The sequence below is a fragment of the Atractosteus spatula genome, chromosome 4 (assembly GCF_055471065.1).
Source record: "Atractosteus spatula isolate fAtrSpa1 chromosome 4, fAtrSpa1.hap1, whole genome shotgun sequence".
NCBI classification, from domain to species: Eukaryota; Metazoa; Chordata; class Actinopteri; order Semionotiformes; family Lepisosteidae; genus Atractosteus; species Atractosteus spatula.
The window spans coordinates 51,586,340-51,611,520 of record NC_142709.1 but is presented as its reverse complement, the minus strand read 5'-3'; the positions used below and the strand labels follow the sequence as shown (position 1 = coordinate 51,611,520).

General features: G+C 35.5%; 1 protein-coding gene across 1 annotated transcript in view; it reads left to right on the top strand.

The window, feature by feature from the left end:
* The first annotated feature begins 10,978 nt into the window (after positions 1-10,978).
* glra2 (glycine receptor, alpha 2) overlaps positions 10,979-25,181 on the top strand; it is a 38,478-nt gene continuing 24,275 nt past the window's right edge. The window contains exons 1-3 of the mRNA XM_088912623.1: positions 10,979-11,546; positions 15,283-15,419; positions 22,232-22,299. Coding sequence (XP_088768749.1) covers positions 11,479-11,546; positions 15,283-15,419; positions 22,232-22,299 — 273 coding nt within the window. The 5' untranslated portion in view covers positions 10,979-11,478. The remainder of the gene's footprint in view (positions 11,547-15,282; positions 15,420-22,231; positions 22,300-25,181) is intronic.

The following is a 25,181-nucleotide window of genomic DNA, read 5'->3' as shown; positions in this document are numbered from 1 at the left end:
AGGGCGTGAAAGGGCGTTTCTCGAAAAGAGTAGGGGTGTAACCCCGGCGTCCTTACAAATTTCCCATTGGCCCTTACCAGTCATGGCCTCCTTATAATCCCAATCTATGAATTGGCTTCATTACTCTGCTCTCCTCCCCACTGATAGCTGATGTGTGGTGAGCGTTCTGGCGCACTGTGGCTGCTGTTGCATCATCCAGGTGGATGCTGCACATTGGTTGTGGTGGAGGGGAGTCCCCATTACCTGTAAAGCGCTTTGAGTGGAGTGTCCAGAAAAGCTCTATATAAGTGTAAGCAATTATTATTATTATATTTTTACTGGGTGAAAAGTTTTTTGAACAGCCAAAGAATCTGTGAGGCAAGTGTTTGGCCAGAAGCGGCACATGTTTGAGTTCCGCTGGAGAGAGGGGGAATGAGGGTTTGAACACTGTACGCTGCAGTTTAGGGCTGAGACAGAAGGTTAACACAGCCCCTGAAAACCCACTGAGCTTCACACCCACTTGTTTTAAACAAGGTCATTGGGAGGTGCATTGATTTCTTGGCAAATACATCCTTGAAACTGTCTCAAATATGAAATAGCTTTTTTCAACCCTTTGTGTTTGCCTGTAGCTTTGGTGCTTTTTCATGCCTTTCATCCAGCTCTTTTTGAATGTCCTCTGTGGAGAAGGAGCCAGTTATTGTAAAGAGTAAATGTGCCATGCTAGCTTTTTAGCTGCACTGGCAACCATGCACAAAACATCCTTTTGAGGGGATCCCTGGATAAATTCAAAGCTGTTTCAGGAATGTCTCTTAAGCCTTAGATAGTTTTCTAAGCTTGAGAAAAACAGTCCCTATTTTTTCATTTGGCATTCATTGATATTGGCATGTTACATTTTTCTAGTAAAAGTGCAATTCTTTTGATATTTCCCACAATTAGTTTGCTTCACATGGAATTTTGGCAAATAACATATACTTGAACTTTCAAACATATTTTTGAGCATCATTTGAAACTTTTTCTTGCAATTTGAATTTGATAGAATTGATCTTTGTCAAAAATTATTACAATGAAAAAATCTGGTCAATAATTTTATTTAAAAAATAATTTAACTCAAATGTATCACTAAACACTTGCTGAGATATGGCAATTACTAGTTTGAACAAGAAAGCTAAATGTCTCCAGATGATATTGTAACGCATACGGCCATCAGTGGTGTGTAAGAGCCGGCTTACCAGAGCGGTGAAGTCACCACCCTTCCCTGTAATAGCAGGACTACAGCCTGGGGCTGTAGGGAGATCTCTCTTTAGCTCAACAAGCTGGGTCCCTGTTGAGTGATGCTGGAGGCCCGGGTTCGCGTCATGCACGGAGCGGGGCCGACCTGTGTAGGCAGAAGGCAAGGGTGCCCACCTGAACCACTGTTGTGTTACATTGGTGTCAGAGTGGGATGGGATAGCCCTTCGCTGAGGACAGCGAGTTAAGCAAGGGAGAGTGTAATGCTTACGGCCATCAGTGGTGTGTAAGAGCTGGCTTACCAGAGTGGTGATGTCACCGCCCTTCCCTGTAATAGCAGGACTACATCCACTGGGCTGTAGGGAGATCTCTCTTTAGCTCAACAAGCTGGGTCCCTGTTGAGTAACGCTGGAGACCCGGGTTCGCGTCCCGCACGGAGCGGGGCTGACCTGTGTAGGCAGAAGGCAAGGGCGCCCACCTGAACCCCTGTTGCGTTACAATATGATACATTCACCTGGAGCGATTCTTAATAGTGGATCCTTCACAAGACCCTTTGTAATTAGGTCAGTAGGCAAGCATGGCTCCACCATTGCCTCAAAACTGTTTTCAGTATTTCATACCAGTATTCCTTTCTATCCCTGAGCAATATCCCTCACCTTTCGACCACCAGCAAGCACCCAGCTGGAACAGAGCTAAGCGCTCAACATGAAAATAAGGTCTTTAACCTCAGCTGACCCTGAACCAGAAAGAAGTCTGTCCTCACTTCAGTCACTGAGCTCCAGAATGGCAACAATGCTGTAATGTACTGTATGCTTGGAAGCAGATCTTCAGGCAATTGCACAAATCTTTACTGAGGCATGTAAGAAAGTGAGATTAGTGCTTTACACTCAGAAGACTAAGGTTCTCCATTAAGAAGCTCCAATGAGCAGTCTCCAACTCCAGCAATTGAGATTCATGGGAAACTGAAAAACTTGTAGAATTTTACTGTTAACCATCCCTCAATTTACAAACATAATAAAGCGTGCCCTTTCATATCTATTCTTTGAAGTTCTGAAGAGGTGCAATGAAGGCATGTCCTTCATAGCTGAATGGAAGAAGCCACCTTAAAAGTGTGACCTTCCACTACAATATCCAAAAACATAGTTTCTCTCAGTGTCTGTGTCAATAGAATCCTGACATGTTTTATCTTGTCTGTGTATCATGTTAGCTATCGTACAAAGGGAAATAGGGTAATTAAATATAAAAAAACAAGCAGTCGTGTTCTTACTGTGACTCTGGTAGGCAACAAAAATAGTATTGGGTGATTTCTAAACCTCGGATCAGAACAAAAGGTTTTACATTTAAATAATGGTAGCTTCATTTTTGATTTATGAATTTTCACTGTTCTGAACCATTTCTAGGAATGAGTTACATTTGTAAATCAAGGGATGGGCTTATTTGAGAAGTCACTCTTAAACAGCAGCCATGAGCAACAAGTCCTCCTTTGTTTCAAAGATTCATGTACAGTTTTTAATTACCCGAGAAAGTTCATATTAATCTTATTCTGATCTGAATCCAAGCTAACAGTCTCTCAGAAATTTTCAATTCCCACACTTTTCTACAGAACTGAAATGTGGACGACATATCAGAGAAACCTCAAGGTGCTGGAGACATTCCTTCAGTGCTGCAATGCCTAGGCAATATCTCTTGAATGTCTAACATAGCCAACAGACAGATGAGTCAATGTAAGTAGTCCTTCACAAGCAAACAGAAAGCATCAAGTTAAAGGCTAAAGATATGATTTTGTTTTAATCATTTTCAAGGAAAATAAGGTGCTTAACTACCCACTGTGAATTAAGTTTTTTATATTATGCAGACATTTCCTTTGATCCAAATTTCAAACTTCAAAGAAACACATATTGTACAGTATAATTAAGGTAAGAGTGAGCATAATTTTAGTATTAACTGCAGGTAAGCATGAAGTTAACAAAAATCTGTGATAGACTTGTAATGATATTAATGATGGTCTGATGGTAATGATATTCTAAACGATTGCATTGGGGGAGAAGGATGTTCTTGTTGTACATGTTATCCAATGTATGACAAGAAAGGCTCAAATCCCTTAATAGCCTATTTCTACATAACAAGAAGAAATTTGTTAATTGAATATATCTGTGTAATTAAACCACAGTTTAAAAATGTAAATGCTTGGAACAGCGTTTTCGCTGATACTAGCTGTCCTAGAGCTAGGATTATATGTAAAGAGACACAGAGGAAAGGCTATAAATTCTGAGAATATTTCACACATTTGCACAATTTTTCTTAAGCTAGAGGATAAGCTTAAACAGGCATGAAGCAAATTAGTGTTTTTGATAATAGCATAAAACAGTGAATGTGAAATGTCACCAAGCAATTGCTTTTTTGTTTTGTAAAATACTGTATATATTCATTAAAACTGAATTAGTAACAGAAAAGCAGTTGCAGAAATATACATGGGCAGTAAAGTTTCAGACATCCTATTAATTGTTGTTTCAGACTAAAGTGATGACATCTTCTTTCTGAAAAAGATTTCTTTAGTAATTTAGTTTATTTTTTCTTAATTGAATTCTTATAATTGGGTCAACAGTTCAAGATCTAAATGAACACAAGACATTATTATTTTAAGCCTTGTGAGTTTGGGGTCTATAGGTCATAACCTAGAAACTCCAGTGAGAACAACTGTTACAAGGGATGAAGTAGTACAGAAATCAGGATGTAGCAGATGTCAGCTAGATTTAGAGGTCAATGCCAGTGTGCAGAGTGTGTTTTAACACAGACAGCACGCCTGGTTTTGTAATACAGTGTTTTAGCAAGCAACACACAGCAAGTAGCAGCTTTTCCAGTCTCGCAGTGGGAGTCTGGCACAGCAATTGCTCACTGTGAACAGTGGTGTCTCCCAGCCTTCAGACTCTTTTGCTGCTTCAGGATTCTACAAGGATCGGCAGCTCTCTCACAGCTCTCTGGGGTGAATAAATGCTCATGTCCCGGCAGCTGGGGAATTCTCATTCTCTCCACGCACTTCCACAGAACTCACTGAGCAGCCCCCACTCAACCCACAGGCACATTACATGCATGCAAATATGTTTTTCCAATAACAATCCTCCTGGTGCAGCAGCAATTACCAATGGGACCCTCAGTGGTCGATTCCCTGATGTGTTACAATAGGAAGCATTCAGCTATTAAAAAAAATACCATGAATAATCTTACAATTTAAATCATGAATATCCATTAATACCTAGTTAATCCATTAATCCCAGTTTTAGACTGTATGTTTTTCTAAATAGAATAACAGTGTATTATATTCAAGTAAACCTTTCCTTTGAGAGAATATTTAACTAGGGTAATGGGACAAAAGGTGAAGGTAAATGCCTCATTTTTGGAGACTGCTTTGTTGTGGATGAAGTTGCAGTTGAATTGTAAGTAAATGAGAAGGCTGACCCAGCCAAGAGGTACTGAAAATGAAGCCGGGAAAGGCCGAACAATCATATATATGGAGATCCGACAGAATAAATAAAGGTCTAAATTATAAAGAAAAATGTGTTGGATGGGTATTGTTGAAGAAATCCCTTCTCAGTAGGGCATCTACTATATATTAATGTACTGTTAGCTATAGATTAATATGAATAGTGTCTGGGCAGTCTGTATGGAGTTTGTATATATTCTCTATGTTTATGTGGGTTTCCCTGGGGGGGGTCAAGGGAGAGCTCTGGTTCCCCCACTATCCTGTACTCGATAAAGAAGTCAGTTTACAGACAGTGCAAATATAGACAAATGCATGTGACTGCTTTCTCTTTCTCTACTTCCTCTGGGCCAAAAGTAAACTGCCATGACACAGCACAAAATAAGACATGTCAAGTTCTGCTTCTTTTGTTAAAAAATAAAAATTGAATTGGAGAATTCATGAATCAGTTGCATGAAGTGTTACCAATTTTGGACAACAAAAGCAAAAATAAAAGTGTATACTGTGTGTAGCCTGCATTATGTGCATTTCATTGGATGTAGAAGGTTGATAAAAGGCTTTCTGTGTATCACAGACAGCCAAGCTCAGCTATACCTAGCAGGAGTGAGACATGTCTGGCAATTTATCATGTCTTTATGTAGCATCACGTGAGGAATTACTCAATGTCAAAATACAGCCATTTTCAAGATTAAAATGCTTTTGTTAAGAGGAAAAACAAAATTGATCTGGGGTCATAGTTGAATGTGACAGCTTCTAAGCATCCCCACTGGGATCAGGAAGAATGTTTCTTTGTCTGGTCCTCTCACAAATATCTGCAAATATATATTTCAGGGCCTCTGACATATTGGTCAGTCCATTGATTCAATGTCACCTTAAAATAATGAGGTATCTTAAGGTTTTTTTTCCCACCTACAACAAGGGAAGAGCAGCAAATATAGTAGAGTTTTACTTTAATTTTAAAACTTTAAATTCTAAACCTTCTCATATTTTTATGAAGAAGTGATAGAGATATTGGGGGCAAAACCACATACAGTATATTCAATAAATAGCTATTAGTTATGAGAATATGCTGATGCATCTAGACTGCTGCTGTTTTTTATTTAATGAGCTCTTTTCCAATTAATAGTGTAACGCTTACGGCCGACAGGTACTGTGTAAGAGCCGGCTTACCAGAGCAGGTGACGTCACCGCCCTTCCCTGTGATAGCAGGACTACAGCCACTGGGCTGTGGAGAGATCTCTCTTTAGCTCACCGGGCTTGGTTTCCTGTTGAGTGACACGGGAGTCCCGGGTTCGAGCTCCCGTCGGTGCGGGGCCGACCTAATGCGGCAAGGGCACCCACCTGAACCCCGTTGCGTTACAATAGTTTCAATCAATAGTTTTAGTTGTTGCACTATAATCTGTCTCTGGTTTATTTTTAATTTTGTTTACTAGATCCATCGGAACTTGAGTTTTTCTAACCTGTTTCATTATGATGTCTCCTGTAAAGTGTTTTGTGGCTCACATACCCAGGCGGGACCTCTCTGTCTGATGCTTCTTACTGCTTGTCTGGCCTGATCCAGGACTCAGCTCCAGACCAGACAACCCTAATTAGCTGGGATGAACGCTTGTGTCCATGCTGTGTGCTCTTGGATTCTGATACTGCTACTATCTGCTTCCTTGGCTCACTGGAAACAATTATTAGAAATAACTAGGTGTTCATCTGTATGGCAGTAAGATTCTAGAACTTTGTCAGCTTGGATTTAGAAAAGCAGGTCTTGCTTAAATTAGGCTTCTTTGAACAAGCAATAATAAAAATTAATATTTACTCAATGTGTGATATACCATATTTAGAATTTCAGAAGCTTTTGATTACATTTCTCTTGAAAGATTAAATGATCAAAATGTAGGCTGTAGGCATTCAAAGACAAATCATAGATAATACCTGGATTAAGAACTATTTCACAGACAGTAAACAAAGGGTATTGCTAAGGGATAAATACTAAAACTGTGGTGCTGTTATTTAGTGGAAGGATTCAGGGAAACAGTTTGTGTTGGGACTATTGCTCTTCCTAATTTAGATCAATGATTTAGATTCTGGTAACGTCAGTAAAGAATCAAATTTGTAGATGATACCAAAGTAGAAGGATTAACAAGCAGTGCAGAAGCCAAAAATGGAATTAGAAGAGACTAAGATGAAAATTCAGGATTTGACAAACACCTGGCAGATGACATTTAATGAAGACAAGTACAGGGCATTGCATGCAGAAAGGCTTATGAAAAAGACTTTGGTGTTAAAGAATACAAATCATTTTTGTCTACTATATACTACAGGGAAGCAATATGAAGACTACAGATAATGTTAGAATGCTCAAAATGGGGTTGCTTTGAGGAGACACAAGGAAAAACAGCACTATGGAAACGTATTTGGAACAGCAATTAAGTGTATAACACCTATATAAAGGGAAGAGTTTGGATAAGTAGTAGAAAAGTGGAAAAGAATAAATACAATTTAATACAGTAGTACTACAATGGTAATACTGCTCAATCTACAATTCTGGTAATCAGGCTTTGATTACAATAAAAATGATTCACAAAACCTTGTCTGTCCTGCATCTCTTTCCTGACTTTTGACACTGACAGCACAAATTCGTCTTTAAAGCACTGGAGAAAAAAATTCTTATACACATTGAAGAAACCAGCAAGTATAAATAAACAATTGTGTATGTATTAGGGACTCTTTTTCTTCTCAGATTTGAAGCCCAAAAAAAAAACTTTAGCAACATTTAATGCTATTTTTGAGAGGAGTTATACTTATTGGACCATAATTTTGTGTGCTTCACTGATATTGGCAAGGTAAAATGAGTACTTAACTCATAGATTCAAAAGAATAATATCCATTGACACTTATAGCTGAAACAATGGGAATAACGTCTTAAAATTGGCCTAAAGATGGTTTCTTACACATTATATGATTTAACAGCAATATTGCTCAGAAGCTTAAAAAAATGAATTTCATTTTGCTTAACAGAATAACCAGAGCGTAAATTACCTTACAGATACAATGATAGGGCACAAGTGGATCCTTTGCTCCTTTTCTTTAAGAAAGTGCATGCTGAAAGCACTGCACAGTGAAAATGAAATCAGTAGTACAGCCATGGGCTACAGGGCCTGCTCCATTTCCATGTCCCCACACTTCAGCACCAGGACAGTCCAGTGTTGTAGAAAGCTTGAATTAAATTTTGTTTTGAGGGAAAAAGATCCCTTCTGGGGAAACAATTTAAATATAATCTGTGTACTTAAAAGATTATTATTCTTAAACCAGGCAATTTTAACTTGAATTACAGTAATTGAAAATGCATGCCTTCAGAGGCAATACTGTAAGTAAGTAGGTCCCTTTCCAGGCCATAAAGGCATATTACTAGACACCCTTGCCGTCTGAGCTACCACGACTCCAAGGCAATACTGTACATACTGTACACACTTAGCAAGCTACTTTACAGTACAGATTAAGAGGAAGAGTTCTGCCATTAAGCAGTTCAGTTTTTTTGTTGTTGTACCTGAACAGATGCTTATTGCAGCTTTGCAGTATAATTAGTCCCTCCAGAATTCTGCAAACCTAAAATTTCATTTATTTTTGCTGAGCTTATAAATGAGTGAAATTTTTCACTTTCATGTACAAAGAAATGATGAGGTTAATACAATTTACTGGAACACCCTGGGATAATACAACTAGCGTTTGTTTATAGCTGTAACACATTCAGAAAACGTTTAATGTGGAGTAGAGCCTTTGGACTCCAAACTAAAAGGACAGAGTCTCAAAGCTGGTGAGCAACACATTTGAATAAGGTACTTCCCTCAGAGAGCTTCAATAGGTACAAACAAAGTACCCTCCAGGTTGCCATTGGAAACGTAGATTTGTTCTCAATTGACCTGACTCTGATTAAATTAACATGTACATGTATGAAAAAGAAAACGTGTATTGCAGATTTCTGCAGATGTTCACAGCATAGAGAGGATGAAAATAAACTCTGAATTTTGATTTGTTTCTTGCAATCACCTAAAGTCTTTATTTGAGCAAAAAAAAGGCCTTTTATTAAGATGTTTATCTTTTTTCAGAACAAATGTTTTTAATTCTTAGTTGACTCATTACTAGATGAGGCAATACAATTGGTAATTAAAGTAAATTTTACAATAAAGGTTTCTTAAAGGACAAAATACATCACAACCATCTACTGTATAAAACCCTGCTACGTTTTGAAAGAAATGCCTTTGCGTGCAATTTGATGAAGTATGAGGACAGTGGAGGAGGGGTTGTTAGGACATTCATACAATACAAGGTGGCTCAGGATTCTACTTGACTCCTGCCTGACTGGATATGTATACTTATAATCTGCAAAAGAGAGTTCTGCATTTTCCTGCTCTTTTAATTTTTCTCTTTTCTTCTTTATGTAATATAGATAATTCTGCAGTGACCTTCTATTGAAATATTAGATGCTGAGTTTTTAAACTTTATGGACGTGAGGAGAAAAACACATGATGTTTATGATGAGGTAATTATGATTATGACTGTATTAGACTTGATTGACTGGCCCAATGTTTCATACTGGCAGCTCATATATAGTTTACCATGAGATGTGATCATGTTGTAAACTAAAAACAGAATAGTATTTTTTCACCCAAACGGAGCCATTTTAATACCAGTCAAACTTTGCACACTATACGATATACAGTATATACAGATGATAACACAAAATATTAGGGGAGGCTTTCATGAAATTGTTTAAAGTTTTTAGAACAAAAACGTGTTTAAGATGTCTGAAACTTGCAAAGCTTTGCGTAGATATACAATTTGCTAACTGTATATTTTCTCTTTACTAACATCTTTATGTATATGTGTCTTTGCTTATATGTGCATATGTGTACATACAATTCATATGAATACATTCAATTCATATGAATATATACCTAGTATAATAAAGCCCTCTTTTCGGTTCTTTAAAGAATAATCACAGGTCTGCTGCTAAAGAATTTCAATGCAGCATCAGGGTATGTTTACTACCCTGTTATGTCAAGTGGCAGCTCTTCTCAATTGAAGTAGTATTGTGCTGTCAGACTCACAGTCATCCCAGGCTTTCCTTTAGGGTGTAAGTGTTCAGTGTGCTCAATGATGTGGTTAGTATGCCTGTTTCCAGGGCAACTGGAGAAGCAGTCACACTACTAAAGATATCTCACAATTATTTTCTTTGTTTATATAAATTAAATCCCAAAATAGAAAAAAAAACTCTTAGTAACATTTCAGGGACATACTATAAATTAATTCTAGATATTGCTTTCAGTTTTATGATACACATCTTATATATACCACTAACATATTTAATCATTTATAATATGTGTAAATAAATATTTACAGAGATTCTATCTCACGATTAGAATTTTGTGAATCCACAATAATTAAAATTAAAATTACTTTTTAAATGTGTCATTTACAGTACATTCAGATTTATATTGTAAATTTTATATGCAGAATTTATGTTGGGTTTTTCCCTTGCCAGATTCCAAACTTCTTATAGTATGTATTTACAGTAAATGTGATGAAGTGCAGTTAAATCTCTGGGTGAAGTGCAAAACTGTTGCTCAACTTTTGTTCAGCTGAAAATCTTAAGGGCTCTGCTCTTATTCAACTTAATCTTCTATGCAATAGACAAAAAACTTGTACATATGGAAGGCGTAAGCTGTTAACAGAGAAGCAAAACTACTTGGAAGCACGCAGACTACTTTGGAATATTGTCTTTCAACGAATATGGTTTGGGAAACCGGATAATAATAATATACTATGTTGTTTAATTTTTATCGCAAAATCATGATGTTTTCATGATACAGTACGTGCACGTACTGTATTCAAATTTGCAACAATTAATACTTTGCTAAAACAGGCAACTAGCTTACGTTATTTTAGAGGTAGTTTAAAACTTTTCTTTCTCCAGAATATAAATTATTATACATTCTTGCAAGCATGATACTGGACAAAAGATGTCCCTCGATTAACATCTCTGTTAAGATCTCTGTTGCTTTTCATGTATTAAAGGTAGTGAGTTACAGAAGTACTGAAGTGTTTTATATCATTCTGACCGTTTTTTGTACCAGGTACAGCTGGATTTTTTAACACAATAACTTCCGTTTTATAGTCGAAAAAAAGTGGAAAACTGAATTTGTAGTTGGAGTAACGGCTTATGGCAGTTTTATATTTCCATATTAAAAATCGGCTCACGTCGTCGGCACCAGTGTCTTTGCGCCTGCGTGGACCAAAAAAGCCGGAGCTGTCCAAGTGCTGAAATTAATCAGCGGAGCTGAGCGCACGTCGCTCATTCCAGCAGTAGATGATCATCTTTTGAAACAAAGATTCTTGGGCTTTACACTCCATCTTTTGATTTTTTTTTCCAAAAAATAATAATGCTACTTGAGTGGAAAAAAGCTGATGGCTAATTATTTATATTTCTTCAGTTAAATGATCAATTGCATTCACCATGTGCTAAAAATCCTTTTGGAGGAGAGAATTCAGTTCTCTCAATTCATGTGTGTGTACATATTTTTTTCTCCCCATACTTTACGTGGGTATCAGTCTTCCTCTAAACAGAACTATGATTCTAAGGACTGGCATATTATTTCCTGCTCATTATTTGCCGCTCACAAAAAAGTCTTACTGCCTTTTGATTTTAAAGAAAGCAATTTTGGCTTGTGGATCTTGCGTTTGATCAACATTCTCCAATGGAATAATTCAGAGAAGTGTGCAAACAATCACAGAAATCAAGAGGAATGAATCGTCCGCTTGTCAAAATCCTGACGACCTTATTTGCATGTTTCTTAGAGACCAACAACTTCAGGTATGTTGATCTTAAAGTAGTCTGTTCGGAAGTTTAGATTTATATTCCTTTGTGTCGCACAGCAGCGTACCTTTAGGCACGAAATTCTACGTGCAAAATGATTTCTGTTTTGCGTTGGTTTTCTTGATTCATAATACGGACACCTGTGCGGGATAACTTGATATCACATAAAAGCGATACATACGTATACATACGTATGGGTGTTTATAAGGAGCTTTTTGGACAAGCTCAGTGCTTTCTGGCACTGGCTTAAGGAAACGTTGTTTGTACAGGTTTACGGGAGAGCTCGCTTCTCTTAGATGCAGCCGAAATTGTTTTTATGTTTATTCAAACAATCCAGGATGTCTAAACGTTTTATTCTCAATGAGTCGGTTAACAATAATTTTGGAAATGCGTTTGGAATCGATGTACACAGCTGGCAGCAATGGTAAAGCGCTTTGTTATAAAATGCATTAGCTGTTTGTCGTAACAGAGAAACACACGACCTTTTTAAGGTAGGAAACGATATCATCGTTTCCTACCGAATACACGGTCAATTAGCTTGCGCCTTCTGGCATGCAGTTTGCATTTAGTTTGATTTCTGATTTAGTTTGATTGATTTAATTGACTCTCTTATGCACCTAGGTACATTCCGGATGAAAGTCTTTCTGACAGCATTGTTTGTAAGGCGATTAAAATACGAATGGAGCTGAGTGTTGAGTCCATCAGGAGTTTACTATAGTGAAAGAATGTCGATGTTAAAGCGCTGCTTTGCTTTAGCAGTTCTTACACGGAGCAATTTAATTATACGCAAAATTTATTACATACGGGAAATAAAGTCATATATGAGCTAAAATAATTTAGTGCTTTTTTTGTCATACCTAATATGTTTTAGTCATACTTAATATAGTACAATACATTAATTAGTTCTAATTAGTTTTAATTATTTATTGTCATTTTAAACCCATAACAGAACCCAAAGATGTCAAATGAAAAACAAATGTTGCAAAATATTTCCCTTATAAATTTTGAAAAGCCTTTAAAATCATAATTTTCCCATGCCAGCATGATGTTTACTGTGCTGTAACATGATTTGCACTGGATGTACTGTAGATTCCCTTTTGTATGTTGATGTAGTTGTAGCAACACCTTGAGTTGCCTCACAATCAGAATAGTCTTAAGTATTAAAGAACAAATGGAGACACTGAAAGATATACTGTATATTTTCTTCCAGGAATACAGATTGATTTATCTATTGTGTGCAACAGAAGAGAGTAATAATGCTTTTTTCTGCATATCATAAAGGATGTCTGATCATTTTGTTGTCAAAGCACCTGATTTAGGTCACCATATGAATTTTTGTTTCTTCTGATCTTTACATTATGCTAGAGTCTCTGATCAAGAGGAACACAACATGTCAAAGTGAGTGAATGATAGAGATTTGGAACACACAAAATAAATCCTTTTTTGTAGCACTTTCATTTTAAATGTGAGTCTCATCCTTCTTCATCTCAGTGCTGCTTTTGACACTGTTGACCATAACATCTTACTTTCTGGAGTTTCTGACACTGCTCTCAAATGGTTCAAATCTTACCTCACTGATCGCTGTCACTTTGTCTCTCTTAATGGGTACAGGTCTGAAATTGGTCTTGTTAAGTCTGGTGTTCCTCAGGGCTCAATACTGGGCCCCTTGCTCTTCAGCATTTACATGTTCCCACTTGGTCAGCTTTTAAGATCACACGGCCTCAGCTTTCATTTTTACGCTGACAATACTCAAATATACATCCATACCAAACCTGACACTGATGTGGCTGTCTTTATTCTTATTGCATCTCTGACATAAAAATTTGGATGACTCAAAACTTCCTTCATCTTAACTGCGACAAGACTGAAGTCATGCTTATTCGCACCCCCCATCAACTTAGTAAAGCCAGTCCTGTAACCCTATCTGTAGATGGTTCTGTACTTGAGCTTCAATCAAAATTGAAAAACCTTGGGGATATATTCGATTCTGGCTTAACATTCGACCCACATGTGCAGCATACTGTCAAAACATCTTTTTTTCACCTTAGAAATATCGCTAGACTACGCCCTATGCTATCATTAACTGTGGCTGAAAAGCTGATCAACACATTTGTGTTCTCTCGAATTGACTACTGTAATGCTCTACTCGCTGGGGTATCTAAATCTACTCTGAACAAACTGCAGTATGTCCAAAATTCAGCAGCCAGAATCCTGACCAGGTCTAGTGCAAGTGTTCACATTACTCCTATCTGGGAGTCCTTGCACTGGCTTCTGGTCAAATTCCGTGTAGACTTTAAAATCCTCATGCTCACCTATAAGGCTCTGCATGGCTTGGCACTTCAGTACCTGTCTGAACTATTATCGCCCTACTCCCCACCTCGCAACCTTTGCTCTTCTAATTCTGCTCTCCTTACTGTCCCCCAAGCCCGACTACATTGTGTGGGTGACAGGGCCTTCTCCTGTTATGCCCCCAAGCTCTGGAACTCTCTCCCCAAGGATATCAGAGAGTCACCTTCTCTAAACTCCTTCAAATCCAGACTCAAAACCCTCTTCTTCAGAAAAGCCTTTACTTAACTGGTTCCATTCTTCACCCCTCTGCTTTTCTTAGTACCACCATCCATGGTCTCCTCTACCTATTTAATTGTGTTTTATTTTGTGTATTCTTCTTATTTATTGTTGTTGTCATCCTGTAAAGCGCTTTGAGAAGCCACCTTTAAAGGCGCTATATAAAATAAAGTTTATTATTATTATTATTATTATTATTATTATTATTATCATTAAGCAGTATTAGAACTGTATATGATACAGTATATACTGTATATAAACACTCGAAGAAGGCTCTGCAGCCGAAACGTTTAGTTTTCTTTCTTTTTTTCAGCATTGAATAAACCTATTACTTGTTCCTTTGCACATTTACACATGTATATCGTGTTTATCTCCATTACAAATACTTACTATATATAATGGGTAGTTTGTAGGAACCAAGAATATGGACAAAGTAGGCTCAAACTGCAAGCCCAACTAGTATTTAATTTCTAACATCCATCCAGTTGTACAAGAAGGTGTGTGCTGGGATTTGTGAAGTCTTTCCCTTCAGCCATTTGTAGAGGTTCATTGAAATCAAAGGAGAATTAAATATATTAACTGGATGTAGGGGAACATTCTGCTACCACAGTCCTGAATCCATTTAAGCATCAGCTAGGCAGCTGCCCTGCTGTCTTTAGGAGGAGCCGGTGTCATTTATTAAGAATACAACTTGTTGGAGTGTTATACATGATGATGATTGAAAGAAACTCAGTGTGGCCAGAACTCTCACACTTACAAGAGAGAGATTTGAAGGTTCCATACAATAGGACAGTAACATCAGTGATCTCCAGACCTTATTTCTTATGTAATGTTTATGATGAGAGTGCTTCTGTGTGGTTTCCACAGGACTACACAGACATGACACAAAAGGATCTCTTGACATTGCAATCTGTTGACTGTTATTGATTTACTTATCTCAGTGTTTTTTTTATTCATGGTAATTTCAAACATCTAACTAAGCTCTGCTTTATTAGTACCACTCATCAGATATCCATGTTCTTAATTATTAAATTTCAAATACTAGCCAAGTGTAAGAATATATGACCTGAGTCTCAGAAATCTTATAATCCAGCTTCATAAATATTAAGAGTACATACTTAAGGTAAGAAAATGATAAAATCCTGTCTTGTTTTTCCTTTCTCTTCAGAGTGGCAGTTGCTAAGGAGCATGATTCAAGACCATCAGGAAAAAGCTCCTCCTCAGCCATGTCTCCTTCTGATTTTTTGGACAAATTAATGGGTAGAACTTCAGGTTATGATGCAAGAATACGACCAAACTTTAAAGGTAACTAAAAAAATATGTTTTTTTAGTTGCAAGATGCAACTAAATGCAAGAAAATAGTCATGTTTTAAACAAATACTGATATGATATTAGATTAAATGTAATGCATTATTAAATTCAATTCTGTTACTCTTCACTGTTGAAAATTTAATTATAATTGCATAGTGTGTCCAGAATCTGCATTGGTTATCAAGAAAATAAATTAGGCAATATCAGTGTAGTCTTCAGGAAGATAACCTTTGTTATCTTCGCAAACTTTTTATAAATATTCAAATCAATTCCAAAAAAATGTCAATAACCAAGAAATAATGTCACTATAATCTTAACACTGAAAATTATGAAATCTCTAATTTACTTATATGGAAAATATTTTGTACAGCCATTATTTTTTGTCAGTAATTTTAAGTGCCACAAAATAGGCAGAAATCATAGGTATACTTAGCCATCCCAAATCACAAGTAGAACAATGACAGTTATATACTGTATGCATCACTGCTAAATGACTCATTAGTGATTAATTCTTGCCCACAAACTTTGATAAAAAGTTGTCTATTAATCATGTTAGACAAGAGAGACAATCGTTCTTGTCTCGTTACAGCCATTGTCAAAGAGGTTTCCAATGCCTTCAGAATTTAATATCTGACCATCTGATAGGACAAGAAATATACACCACAGAGACGCTGGTACATAACCAGGGCATTTCCTTTTGCCTTCTTCAAATTATACTGCAACATTCAATGTACACAGCTTTGATGACGTCTTGATAATGAAAACAGATATTGCCTGCTGTTGTCAAATTTCATTTAGGCCAGCAACTAGACTTATTACCTGAACAGGCGATTTGACACATTTCATTACATGTGCAGTTTTTCTAACCTTTTTGTGAACCTGAGAATGTCACATTTAATGGTGTTTATTTAACACAAGATCGAGAGGAGGTCAAATTCTAATGTCACATTTCCACACCCTTATATACAGTATAAACGATCCCTGGCTTCCCACAGCCCTGCACATCTGTTCTACCCCCCCTTCCTCCACTCCAGCTTCACCCTTACAGCTGCCACCCTGGTTTATTCCTCACAACTCTGGGGGTGTGTGACAATGTTGATCTTCTGCCAGCTCTGTCATTTTCTCAGCCAGAATGAGCTCAGCCTGACTTGTTTCATCATTATTAGAATTTGACCAAGCTACTGAAATACTAATGGATGTAGTTTTCTAAAGGGTATTGTCTCTTGGGAACTGAGAATTAATCTAGTCATGGAAGGTTTTAATTAGTAAATTTGTTTTATTTTTTTTCTCAAATCTTTTAGATTTAGGGTTTCATTTGATCCTTTTCATTATCTCTATCTGCTATTATTCTAGCAAGTGAAGGAATAAATTTATACTTTCTGAGAAATCATGTATACTGAACTATTCAAATTATAATAAAGTGGAATGAGCATTTTTTAACAAACAAGTTTACAAGTGTTCATAGAACTAATAAGCTGATATAACGTTTTCAGTGAAAGTGCCAAAGTTATTAATTTTAAATAACAATGTGAGTTTAATTTGTCTTTTGTGGTCTCTCATGTCCTGTTGTCTACTAGACAAATTGTTGGGGTTGAAACTGAAGCCACTGTTGTGAGCACAATGGAGTAGAATACAAAACTGTTAAACATTCTGAAACAAGTAATGCAATCAGACAGCAAGGCCTGATGAGTTAAAGGAATAGCAAAGGCACTCTTCCAGCCTACTGACCCCTGTGACGATAACACTGTGCATATGCGATGTGGGAGTCAGCCTGATCAACAAAGCTTAGCCTTAGCCTTGAGGAAATTGACATTTTGATATTAATGGTGCATTACCAACAGGGAACGGCTAGGGAATTCTCTATTCTTTGCATATATACACTATGGACAAGGGATATATTGTGATGCAATTACAAAGGTTTGAGAGGTAAGGAATATAATTTTAATTGTTCAGCAATCATTATATTCAAAATGATTATAAAAAAAAGCCATAATTGCAAGAGAGTGACAGACATGTCCTACTGGGTTAATTGATTATTACCACACAATTACGTCGTGATTTCAACACCTTTAAATTTAATTGTAAAGCATCTGTTGTGAATAAAAATGAATCTTTGATTCAGCTAGGAATGTACATTAAGAAACTTCATATTTTTTTTAACCTGGAGTTCAGCATCTTTAATTTGATAATATTGAAATTAAACAAATTTTCCTTGAGGAACATTAATAACACTAGTAAGAGAAACAATTTTACTGTGAAGACACTTGTAAAAACTATTTTTTTCCTTTGGTTTCATAAGATAGATGTATTTTGTTAATTTAGTCCCTCTATACAAAGCCTCCTTATTACGTTTCTCAAAATGAAAATGTTACTCAGCTCTAGTTCATAAAAAAATTAACAGAAGCACAGGGATCTCTGATGATTTTGTAGGTATCCTGGCTGTGTCAATGGCAGTGTAGTGAAACTGTTTCCCTTCACTGTTTTTTCTTTCAAAGAATATTCATTTCACCTAAGATAAAGACCTGACTGCTTCCTAGAGCAGTATGAGATAGACAAGACAAGTGCATTCACTGATGCTCTCTTTCTTGATATCATTTATGCTTCAGTTATTTTGGATTTTCTAACTAAAAGCAATATTCAATGATCAAGACTTTCTTACTACAGCTCATTCTATCGTCCAATTAATTAATTTTCTGATTTGTTTGCATGTTTTATTTTTCAAAATGTCGTATTTATGTTTCTTTTCTGCTTACTATTAGTTGTAACCTCTTGTGTTGGTTTGCCTAGAAGATTCACCATCGGTAAGATAAAATGAAAAACCTCCCAAAAAGCATTTTTTTTCATTCAGCCATTTACAGTAGGATGAAACACGGTGTCTTCACAGGGACTTTGATACTGATATAAGCCTGAAACACTGAGTAACATTCCTTTATGATCAGATAAGGTTACGTGACTAAGCTTGAGACAAGAATCCTATGTTTAGTACTTTGGGATCACTTGGTGTTCTCAGAAGGGTGAAATTTAGCACAGTGCCTGAAGGAATCATGTGATGTCTTTCACTGTTCTGTCTTTCTTCAGTTATTCAAATGGTTTATTCATACTGAGAGATCTTTTAGGCAAAACCCAGAGAAAGTAACACACATTGCCCATTCACAGGTGAGATATTGTTACTGAAATACTCCTTGGAGGACCTGCAGAATCAAATTACGCAGTTTTTGTCATGAACAGTCAGAGGTGAAGTAGCCTGGGAATAATGGTGTATAAAGAAGAAAGAAGGCAATTTGATCAATTCATAGACCAAATAATTGTCAACTGCGTATGGAAGAAAAAGTGAAAATGAAAGGTGAACTTTACACAAGTGGATTTTCTGCCCTGTTGGTCACTAATATAAATCCTGGTAACTGTAATCCAAGAAGAATCTGTTCACTTAAAGGCTGGATTACTGATGACTGTTATAGTTTTCTTTCTGCACTCATGCATTTGAGGAAAAATCAGGTACTAGAATACTAAAGAGAAAATTAGGACAGGATTTGCCAGCACAATTAATACTTTAGCAATTGCCATAATATTGCTAATAAGAGCAAATGAAAAGATGAAATCACTGTCCTTCCCATTACTGTAGGCTTGTAAGCACAATTAATGTCTTAAATGTTTCTGATCAAATCTTGCCCGCAGCAATGAAAAAGGCCAAAGTCTGTTTTCCTACAATTTTTATGGTCATGATACAGTAAGTTGTACCACCTATTTATTTTTTCTAGTGTGTGAAAATACACAGAGACTTATAAAAGTGTGACATCCTTCAGGAAACTAAATCTATCAAATAAACTCAAATGTTTTTTTTAGATTTTTTGCCATGAAGATTTTAAAATCCATGAATAAGATGTGTATTGTCAAACATAATCAAATCATAAAAAGTATTTATGAGATTATGATATCAAAAAAATGTACGTCCAGTATTTACAGGATGGTTGAAATATCAAGTTAAGATGAAGGCAAATGGTGTTTGAACCAGGGTTACCGTTACCTCCTTTTCAGAATAGTTTGAATCTTGCAATATGTTCCATCCCTTGACGTGGCAAAATATTTGGAAGTTGGTGCTTCAAGTATATTTTTGAGTTTTGTACAGTATTTTAAACTGAGATCCTATTAGATTTAGTTTTTTTATTTGCCGTTGTACTTTCACTAGTGAAAATAAGTGAAAAGCTAAAACTGAAATAATCAGTACATTTCATATTCACATATGTACATCACTTTTTTATGAAGGAATTTATTTTGCATTTTGTGAACATCCAGCCTCTTACAAAAAAAGCCAGTGAAGTCGATAGAAGTCCTGGTCTTGGTCTTACCTTCTTACAGGAGATAAAGGGCTCTCTGTGTGGAGAGTACAAGGAGCCACTCAATTGTAAGAACTGAAGCAATCACTGCAGCTTTGGAGAATGACCTATATTCGACGGTACATTGTACAGACATTCTGTTTTACACTGTTTTCTTTTCGCATTAAATAGAAATGTGGACCCAAATTCTAGTAAATTAGTTTAAATAGCATAAAATGTTGATAAAAAAAGACTATAATAAAAATGTGAATCAAACACATCTTAACAAACATTTTCCAGCAGCACAGTGCTTTATTTCTGTTAATTTTGATTGTGATGGACATTCAATCAGTGTTCATGAAATGGAGTGATACAACTTCAAAACTTAAGACTGTAGCAAGAATTTTATATTATGTTAAACTGAATGTTTCCTTTACTGTATACTTCCTTATATTTCATCAGAACTGCACAGGAAATTTCACTTTATAATTATTTTGTATTTTTTTAAAAAAAGATCAGTGTTGTTTTTGATGACAGTGTTGTCTTCAAAAGAATATTGAACTAATGCAAACAAATCTCGGAGATCAAAAACTATAAGCATTTTAATATTACTGAAAACTATATTTTTATTTCTCTACTTGACTTTCATCTCTCCAAAAAATCTTTCATTACATCCCAGGTATGAATCTAATTATAATAAGTTAGACATCCGTAAAAAAAAATGCAGAATCCAGTTAAAGAAAAGGAATATAATGAACTGCAAGCATGGGTAAAAAGCAATATTAGAAAGGCCAAGAGAGAAGTAAAGAATAAGATTGTAGTGGCAGCTAAAATCAATAAAATCTTTTTCTTCAATATTACAACACCAGAAGAACAATAAAATATGAAGTAAAGCATTTCACCAATAAAGATGGGAAACTTCAAGACAAGAAAAGGGAAATGGCTGATGTATTATGGTAAATTAATATTTGACTCACGTTTTCTAAGGAAGAAATCAATAACATGCCTCAGGCCAAGGAAAGACACACTTCTGTATTAAATAATATTAGCTTAGATGAAACTGTGATATAGGTATTAGAAGCATCTAAGATAAACTCTTCAGGGCCTGAATGGTATTCTACTACTGTATAGGGTAAAAACCAATAGATACTGCATAACAGAGGGTAATACACAGCCACTCATAAAAGACTTGACAAAACTGAAGCAAATACAATGCACTTCAAATTTATCCATACCCTGATAAGACAGGAAAAATAAACAAAATAACAGAAAGATTTACAGACATTTTTAAGACATTGATCTCAATTAATGTCTAGAAAATCCAGGCATCAGATGTATTCACACCATTGTAGTTAGTATTCTGTAAATGCTCCTCTGGCAGGGATTACACAGATTGATCAGAAAATATGATTTTATGGAAGGTGTGACTTTTCAGAATAGCTTGTACATTACCTAGAGACTAGATCTAAGTCTCCAGAGATGTTTTGGCAATTTGGCTTTCAATCCATAAATAAAAGGTCTCAACTAGTTGAAAACAGGCAAAAAGAATGCAGGTGAAAGGTTTAATGTTTAGATACAAATATTTTTTTAGATAGATACTTTATAAATCCCATGAGGGAAATTGCAGGATTCCTGTATGTACTGTACATTTGACCTCTTATTATTTATACTGTACAGCTTGGATTATATTATGATTCATTTTCATTGGCCACTTCATTTTATTCAGCCATTTCATTGCATCAGTGCAACGGTTATTCTGAGACATTATTTGGCATTCGGTAAGCATTGCTATAAATGCTGTGAGTCAGTGTTGATTAAATAAAAAAAACCAAAAATATTAACTTTTCAATTAATGTTCTAGTCCCTATGTATCTATAATTATACAATATATACATGAGAAACTAAACATTTTCAGCAACTCTCAAATCTATCAACATATTTTCCTGAACTTTAGTTATCAAGTTATCAAGTAATAAGAAATTTGATCATTTAATGTAAAGTTGTTTGCAAGTTTTCAATTTTGAGAAGGAACAAAGCACGTAAAATAACAGGATTTTATATGTTACATACACTGTTGTTTGATTTAGTGTTTTTTTAAAGAGAAAGTCCTTAATTGCAGTACTCAAATGGTGTGGACCTACCTTGAAAAAAGGAGAAATATTCATACAGGACTATTCAGAAATTAATGCTGTTTAGCCAAAATACCATTATTGAATTTTAATTAAATGTATAAAAGCATCTCTTGCTATACTATACTGTATAGTGTATATATCTGATATTGCAGTTCAAATGCAAATGTCACTTTTCTCCAACACATCTTGCAACATTCTCATTGCATTCCACAGGTCCTCCAGTAAACGTTACTTGCAATATTTTTATCAACAGTTTTGGATCTGTCACAGAGACTACAATGGTAAGTGTTGTGATGCCACTGGCACTTTTTCTTGTGTATTATGAAAAACATAAATGTGTTATTTATTGTTCAACTTTCAGGTCCTCCTGTTAATGTTACCTGCAACATATTTATCAACAGCTTTGGTTCAATAGCTGAAACTACAATGGTGAGTTGGACATGTCATGCAGACCATTATAAGAAGGTCTGCTTTCTTTCCCAGATTACCAACAAATTAAAAAAAAAACAGCATATACATTTTAAAAGTTTAACCTTTGGACACTGTAACAGTTTATTGGCTGCACTATGCCTTATGGCTGGTATGGAACTACTGTATACGTCACTGTTCAGTGGTTGACAAAATATTCAGCTACTGATAACTAATATTCATGCACCTAAGAATTAAAATATGGGCACAGATTACACTACACATTTTGTCAGCTAATTTATCTCTCCTGTAGTTGTTACCATCTTTGAGTAAGGGTTGCAATTTAAATACTAAGTACATACGTTTCAGTATGGGAAGCTGTAACTCAAAGTAGAATTGATCTAAAATGCTATCAAACCAGCATTATGAATGCAGCAACCACCACCAATGTGAAAAGCAAACATTCAGAACCCTGAAAAGATTACTCCCTGAACCTTCAAGAAACTCACTACAGAAATGCCCAAATCAAATGAGTGTGTTATATTTGCTCAGTTTAAACAATCAATTTGAGCTTCCAATAAACTGTGATTGAACTGTAAGATGATTTGAAAAGGCAGTGGTTTCTGGGAAACACTACAGGCTTCATATAATGGATCTCAATAAAACCACCTGCACGAATCAATACTAACTGCATTTCAAAACCTATTTCTTCACAACTACACACTAACTAATAATGAAAGAATATTTATCTTTTGGGCATAATACTATGATAAATCTCCACTTGCTTTATTAGAACTGCAGTAGAAATCTCTGGTCTATTTTGAGTTATTTATGAAGCAAAGTTAATTGTTTTTTAGTTCCTTTACAGAACACAGTAATAAAACAACTGAAATTAAAGACATTTCATTGTCCAATTACCAGTTGCATTAGAATATATTTATGTGATAGAATTTTCTAAAGATTTTTTTTTCTCATGTATAACAGAATAATTCAATAAAAAAGTGACCGTTGTTCCCATTTTAGGAAGCACAATTTAGCCAATAACATTTTTTAATTTTATTATTTTAGAAATTACCTTTGAGTTGCAGCGATTTTACGTTATAGGTTTCAACAAGCAGAACACTCTGATCGTTCCTCTGTGGGAATTCCAGAACTCCCTCAATTATTTAGCAGATCCTACTAGTTCAGTGAAATGATTACAGAGCTCTTTGTTTCAGAAGTCCTTTGACAGCCTGCTTGTAGAGAACACATAAACAACGTGGTTTAAAAGCTTTTAAAACCAATTTAATGTTTCTTATTTTGTTTCTCTTATTCATAGGTTTGCTTATAAATATAAAATTAATAAAATTAGCAATATGCCTACTTTTGGGGCATTTTATTTTACAAAATTTTGTAAAGCACATTTTAAGACCTGGGAGCAATTGTTATATTTGGTCAGTTCACTGCAGAGGGTGACCATGTGAAAAATCTGGAGGCATAAATTGAGGCCTTGCACATCTGTGGCTGAAGAACTGAATTGCAAAAAAATGATTTTGTCTTCGAACATAAGGAGAGGTTTTAAAACAATTTAAAACAATCAGCCCTTCAAAACACAGCTCTGCAGTTACCATGGTTAAGTCAGTCTCACTTTTTGTGAGCACAAACAATTCTCACCCTTTTCTGTCTCCAAACAATTTCCAACTCAATTTTTAAGTTTAAAATCACAGGAATAACACCTATTACCCCTCTTTCCATAGTTTGTCACAAGCTGGACTGTCACACTATATGCATTTTGGCAATAATTGTAATATTTAGGCTTTTTGGTAATTGTGGTAATCTGACATCCATAAGAGGTTTACTTTTTATGGTGAAAATTATATTTCTTGTGTATTTAAAACTGAAAACAGGAAGAACTTCTTTATACAATCAATGGTGGGAATGTGGGACAGGCTGTCCAGCCAAATTGTTGAAGCCAATACCCTGACTTCTGTCAAGAAATGACTGAATGAGATCCTCTCACCATTTAGCTACTAGGAATTAACTTGACCAAATGGCACCCTCTCGCTTGGACTGTAATCTTTCTTATATAGATGATTGTTTCCTAAAAATATATGTTATAGTTAATATATATTTAATTCAACTCCAGGATATAGTGAACACAGATCGATCAAACCTAGAGTATATACAGTATTCATGTGGGAATTTATGCAGTTTCACTTGCTGTTACGAGTTGATTATAGCAGCTGACCAATACAGCATTAACACTTCCTAAATGTATTGTATTTAACATTTAAAATACTTCTCTGTTTTTAATTAGGACACTGTTTCTTTTTTTTTTCAAAATAATGCATTTAAAGATTAAAAAGAAAATAATTCTAGAAATTACTGACATTTTATTTTTTGATACTGTACCTAGGAACAATTCTAAATAATTAAGAAATAACACGAAGAAAATAAATTAACACTAAGCACTTTTCCATCACTAAGTAATTATTTCTTATATAATTTTACACTTTGCTTACAGTATATGCTTTTTCACAAGGTAGACCTGCAGGGCTTATTCCAGGAGAAAATTGCTTTTTTAAAATTGACATTAATCTTGTCACTGTGCACCGAAAGGTACAGTATTCCACAGGGCTGGATTCTCTGAATCATTTTTTCAATCTTCGGAAATGTTTGCACACTTAATCCCTGTCTTCAGACCAGCCAGTGTTTTACTCGGATATTGGATAACATTTTTTTTTGTTTCTATACTTGCAATATTTTTACAAAGTTTACAAGTTACAAGTAAATGTTACAAAATCATTTTAAGGATTTTAACTACTCACAGACAATATTAAAACATATAAGCACTAATATTAATTTGTTGTTCATTACTTCAATGTTTTGCATACCATTCTGTTCCACTTGTATGTTTGAAGTAG